The sequence below is a fragment of the Pinus tabuliformis genome, chromosome 2_2, assembly GCF_031772625.1.
Source record: "Pinus tabuliformis cultivar Carrire ecotype Pingquan chromosome 2_2, CPIR1, whole genome shotgun sequence".
In the NCBI taxonomy this organism is placed as follows: Eukaryota; Viridiplantae; Streptophyta; class Pinopsida; order Pinales; family Pinaceae; genus Pinus; species Pinus tabuliformis.
The window spans coordinates 1,179,824,962-1,179,830,750 of NC_142300.1; the positions used below are offsets into that span (position 1 = coordinate 1,179,824,962).

A 5,789-nucleotide genomic window follows, 5' to 3' on the forward strand; every position below is an offset into this window, starting at 1 on the left:
TTTATCATAGCCATTAGAAGAGATTTAAGTGGAAAACACACCACCACAATTGGTTCCTAGGTATAATAGGCCTTATAAACCCTCACAAAGTTATCCACCCTCAAATTATATTTTTCTAATTGACGAAGGTGAACCTCATCGTTTTCAAGAAGCTTGTGAAGTAAAAACTACTAAAAAGTGGAAGAAAGGAATGAAGGAATGGACTATTTGTTTGAAAATAAAACTTATGACTTAGTGAAGATTCCGAAAGGAAAAAATTCCCTACAAAACAAATGGGTATACAAGATTAAACATGAAAGTGATGAGAAGAAGGAAAGATACAAAGCAAGGCTAGTGGTGAAGGGATTTTTCCTAAAAGAAAGTATTGGCTTTACATTAAAAAAATAACCTATTGTTAAATTATCATCTATAAGAGTGATATTTGGTTTTACTAGTTGTTTTAGACCTCGATTATGAACAATTAGATGTGAATACAATTTTTCTTCATGGGGAATCAAAGGAGGAAATTTATATGGAATAACGAAAAGGATTCAAGTTAAAAGGTAAAGACAACCTTGTATGTAGGTTGAAGAAGATACTTTATGCGTTGAAACAAACATTGTGTAAATGGTACAAGAAATTTGATTAATTTATGTTTGAGCATGGCTTCAAAAGACTAGAGGCTGATCATTGTGTCTACATCAATAGATATGACCAAGCAAGGTATATTATACTATTGTTGTATGTGGATGATATGCTAATTGTGGGACATGATAAGAACATGATTAATAGGTTGAAGAAAGATTTGGGTAGTTAACTTACAATGAAAGATCTAGGTCAAACACAAAAAATATTGAGTATGGAGATTATACATGATAGAATTAACTTATGACTATCAAAAGAAAAACACATTGAAAAGGTGTTAGATAGGTTTAATATGAAGGATGGAAAACCAGTTGGTATACCCCTAGCATCAAACTTCAAAATTAGTTTGGATTTGTGCCCTTATGATGATAAGAAGGAAGAAATGAGTAAAATCTCTTATGCTTCAACGATTAGTAGGTTGATGTATGCCATGGTATGTACCCCTCTAGATATTGCAAATTTAGTGTGAGTAGTGAGCAATTTTTTTGTAAATCCAAACAAACAACATTAGCAAGCAATAAAGTGCATTTTATGGTATATGAAGGGTACTGGTAATTATTGTTTATGTTTTGGTAAAATAATGTTCTTTTTGGTAATAACAAGGTTACACAGATGCAAGTATGGATGGAGATGCCGATATGAGAAAGTCCACCACTGGTTATTTATTTACTTTTGTAGATGTTACATTATTTTGGATGTCTAAATTATAGAAAGTAGTAACCCTCTCCACAACAAAGACAAAATACATAGCTGCCACCGAAGCTTGCAAATAAATTTTATGGATGCAACGATTTTTAGGAGAGTTGGGAAGACAACTAGATAAAAATGTCTTGCATTGTGATAGTTAGAGTGTTATTCATTTAGCAAAAAATCCAACATAGCAATCTAAGAGAAAGCACATTGGATTCATGAAGTGTTAAATAATGGACTACTAGAATTGGAGAAACTATACACTACCCGAAGATAGATAAGAACTTTGTAGAACATTCACTGAAGTAATGCAAATGTGATGAAAAGGCATCATGGGAAAGAGTTATGAGAGAGAAGAGAAAACAATGTCAAAAACATTCACTCAAGCTTCTATTTGGTCTAAAGTGGGAAATTGTTAGGCATGAGAGCAAATGAAGGTCAAAGTTGTTAGCACATATTGTATTGGCAACCCATAATATTGTCATGAATAATATCATAGTATTCTAATGATTTTTTCTAATAAGGATGCCAGTGAAAAAGAAAGTGTGAGTGAGAAAAAGAAGTGAGAGTGAGAAAAAGATATGAATAGAATGACATGCTATATTCCCCTGGGTTTATTTAGAGTATTTTTCAAATAAATATTGTGGGGGTGAGTTTGAGTTAAATTTTTCAATTAAATCTGATTCCACTTAGTTAAAATTTTCAGTTAAATCTGTTTCCACTTAATTAAATCTGTTTTCTTTTACTAACCCATTATGTCTTGCATGGTACTTGATATTTAAACTCGCTTAACAATATCCATCTTACAATTTTACCCTCAACTTCATTCACTATTCAACTATTAATTACGGAGGTGCACTAAGTACCAATGTCCCCGCATGTGATATCATACTCTTTTAAGAAGAGCAAACACATTAGTTAATCAAAGACGTGGCAAATCTGTGGCAAATCCTGTTTCTACTCTGTGAGCAGTTGTCTGTAACGCGATTTTTTGAAAGCCTTTCCGGCTAGTTTTTCAGGTCGAAATCTGGCAGGAATTTATTGGAATCGTATGTTTGATAGTTAATTTCTACACAATCAAATGACATCATAAATGAGAAGTACCCAGTATTCCCGCAGGAGATTCCTACACTTACAGTGGGGTTAAGCATTATAGCTCAAGAATGTTTTGTTTTATTTTGGAATTTGTGAGATTTTTCGAGGTACTCTTACTTTAAGCACTCTATTAAGGCTTCGTGCAAGAGGGAAGAGTGCGTGCGCTGCCCTCTGCTAATTTGACAAGCAAAGAGCTAATTCCCATCTGCTGCTAACTATGGCTCCCCATGTTTTGGTTATACCATACCCAATTCAGGGCCACATAACTCCCTTGATACGACTGTCTGAGATGCTTTCTTCCAGAGGCATTATTGTCACCTTCATCAACACGGAATCCAATCATTCCAAAATGATGAAAGCCCGCAGTTATCACGATGGGATTTCAGTTGGTCCGAATTCAAACATTCGCTTCGCAGAGGTTTCAGATGGTCTACCGCTGGATTTTGACCGAGAGGCCAATTCTTCGGAATTTCACCTATGTGTAAGGGACAAAATGAGAGACTCTGCGGAAGATGTTATACAAAGTCAACTCGATGCAGAAACGGGCAAGCCCCTGTCGTGTATTATCGGCAGCTGCTTTCTTTCCTGGGCGTTTCATGTGGCCAAGAAATTTGAGGTTCCTTTCGTCTTATTCTGGTCGCAGTCTGTGAGCGTTTATACCATCTATAGACATCTCTCCCTGATTAAATCCAATGGTCACTTTCCGCCTAAAAGAGAAGGTGCACTCTTTCTCCTCTTTTCTGAATTGAAAGATAGATTTAGGTGTTTTGAAATATATAACGAGCAACGTCTTTATTTTTACAGATCCCAAAGACATAATTGACTACATCCCGGGTCTTCCTCCATTGCAGCCCGAAGATCTGCCCCAAGACATACAGACGGGAGACCTGTCTCATGGATTCCATAGACTTGTTGCGGAACAAATCGCTTTACTAGAGGATACAGAATGGATTATCGGAAATACAGTGTACGAACTCGAAAAAGAAGCAAGCGATGCAGTTCAAGAAACAGCAGCTCCAATCTACTCACTCGGTCCGTTTATTCCATCAGTTTACAAGGAGATGCCAATGAATCTCACGTCATTAAGTCTGTGGGAGGAAATGGATTGTTCGCTTTGGCTGGATTCGAATGCCAGATCCTCTGTTCTGTACGTTTCCTTCGGAAGCAAAGCTCGCATGTCCAAAAGTCAAATAGAAGAGATAGCTATGGGATTATTGGAAAGTGGGCAGAATTTCCTGTGGGTAGTCCGTCCAGGTATGTTACGTTCTGATGATGATGGCGGTTTTCTACCAGAGGGCTTTTTGGAGAAAACGAAAAATCAAGGTTTGGTGGTTCCGTGGTGTACGCAATTATTAGTTTTATCTCATCCTTCTGTTGGGGGTTTCTTCACCCACGGGGGGTGGAATTCAACAATGGAGAGCATGAGTTTTGGGGTTCCCATGTTAGTTTTTCCACAGGAGATTGATCAATACACCAATAGAATGTCTGTGGTTAACCAGTGGAAGATTGGATTAGGGTTAGAGACACGTAGGGACGATGGACTGGTAGAGCGAGGAGAGATTGCAAGAGCTGTCAAATTTCTGGTGGGAAGCAAAGAAGGGGAAGATATGAGGAGGAAGGGTAAAGAAATTAGAGAAACTATAAGGCAAGCAGCAAGTGAAGGAGGATCCTCTTGCATTAACATGCAACGTTTGGTAGATTATATTGCGACTACGGGCACTGAACGAGTTAGATCAGAAATATGAACAGGGTCAATTCTCAAAGAATCTCACAAACTATAACAGCTTCATAAAATTTGCTAAAATGTTATTTGTATATTTTGAAAAATATTTCTGTGTGCATCGTGAATTCTATGATTTCCTAGAAAATAACAAGAAGCCGAGAATGGAATTTCCAAAATATTTATGGTTATTATGTACCTTTTATGTGGTAAACTTGTTTTATTTTTAAGCATAAAGAATTGAATGCTTCATTAAGGATGAGTCGACGGTGTCCCATTGACAATATCATATACACCATTTCTTAAAGATCCATGAAATTGCATAAACATAACTAGCAATTGTATTATCTGTTGCAAAGGAAACGTGGAAACGTTATAGGAAATAGCATAGGAAAGGGTAGCATAGAAGAAAGAAGTGAATATGGAGCCAATGGTATCATGCCATTGGATGATTAAACTTGCATGTTGATCCAAACTTACATATATCATAGTGGTTGTAATAGGTGCTAGTCCATTGTTTAGGAACACCATTATTTTTCATCTTAATGCTTTTAGGTTGTTTATTTCCTCTAGTATAATGTAACCCTTTATCAAACTCTCCCATACTTATATTACATTCACCTAGAATTGTGTTTTCTACACATCCTCTTCTTAATTCGTCGTGATGTAACTTAACATTAGGGAAAGTTCTATTAGGAAAAACAAAAATAGGATAAGGATCATCAATGAAATTTAAATGGTATTTCTTTTTCATTTGATGAAGTTTTGCAATTAATAACCTTTGCTCGCTCTCTCTCTGTCTCCCTTCTCCCCGCACCCTACCACTCTATCTCCCCCATTAAATCTCACTCCCCTGAGACACCTCTTCCCTACTCTTTCTATCCCTTCTCTTCTCCTCCCCTCTCCCTCTCTCCCTCCCACCTCCTATCTCTCTTTGCCTCTCTCAATCTCTCTCTCCCACCTCTCTCATTGATAATCTCTCTCTCCCCCTTGACTCTGACTCCCCCTAGACCCCTTATACCTACACTCTCTCTCTCCACTCCACTCACCTCCCTCTCACTTCCCCCAACGCCCTCATACCTATAGTCTCTCTCTCTCTCTCTCGCACACGACCCACCCCACTCTCTCATTCCAATCCACTCCCCCCCTCCTCTCTCTCTCCCTCCTGTCTTCTCCCTCTCTCCTCTCTAACTTCCCCCTAGCCCCCTCATACCTACTATCATTCTCCCTCCCCCTCTGCTCCGTTCCTCTTTGTCCCCTCTTCTCTTTCTTCCTCCCCATCTTCGTCATAGATACTCTCTTTGCGTCCCTTCCCTTTTATTCTCACTCGCTCATCCCCCTCATACTACACTCTCTCATTATCTATCCCTCCTCTCCCCATCTCCTCTCTCCCTCTTCCTCTCTCTCTCCCCCCTACTCTCTCCCTTTCCCACCCCCCTCTCTCCCTCTTCCTCTCTCTCTCCCCCCTACTCTCTCCCTTTCCCACCCCCCCTCAGCCAAATCCCTCTCTCCCCCCCCACCTTCCTTTGTCTCTCCCAACCTACCCCTGCCACCCTCACTCCCGTCTCTCTCTCTCCACACCTACCTCTCTCACACCTACTCTCTCTCCACCCAACCTATCTCTCTTTCTATCTACCCCTCTCTGCCTCCCTACTCTCTC

At 39.1% G+C, this 5,789-nt stretch overlaps 1 protein-coding gene across 1 annotated transcript; it reads left to right on the forward strand.

The window, feature by feature from the left end:
* The first annotated feature begins 2,626 nt into the window (after window positions 1-2,626).
* LOC149197684 (UDP-glycosyltransferase 86A1-like) lies at window positions 2,627-4,157 on the forward strand. Its single transcript, XM_089403965.1, has 2 exons — window positions 2,627-3,128; window positions 3,214-4,157. The coding sequence occupies exons 1-2, from the start codon at window positions 2,627-2,629 to the stop codon at window positions 4,152-4,154; spliced, it is 1,443 nt and encodes a 480-aa protein (XP_089260091.1). The 3' UTR covers window positions 4,155-4,157.
* The last annotated feature ends 1,632 nt before the right edge of the window (window positions 4,158-5,789 follow it).

Excerpts from the sequence above, each read along its gene's own strand:
- LOC149197684 (XM_089403965.1), top strand. The coding sequence starts at position 2,627 with ATGGCTCCCCATGTTTTGGTTATACCATACCCAATTCAGGGCCACATA. Across the intron at positions 3,129-3,213 it reads CTTTCCGCCTAAAAGAGAAG|ATCCCAAAGACATAATTGAC; the intron begins GTGCACTCTTTC and ends TTATTTTTACAG.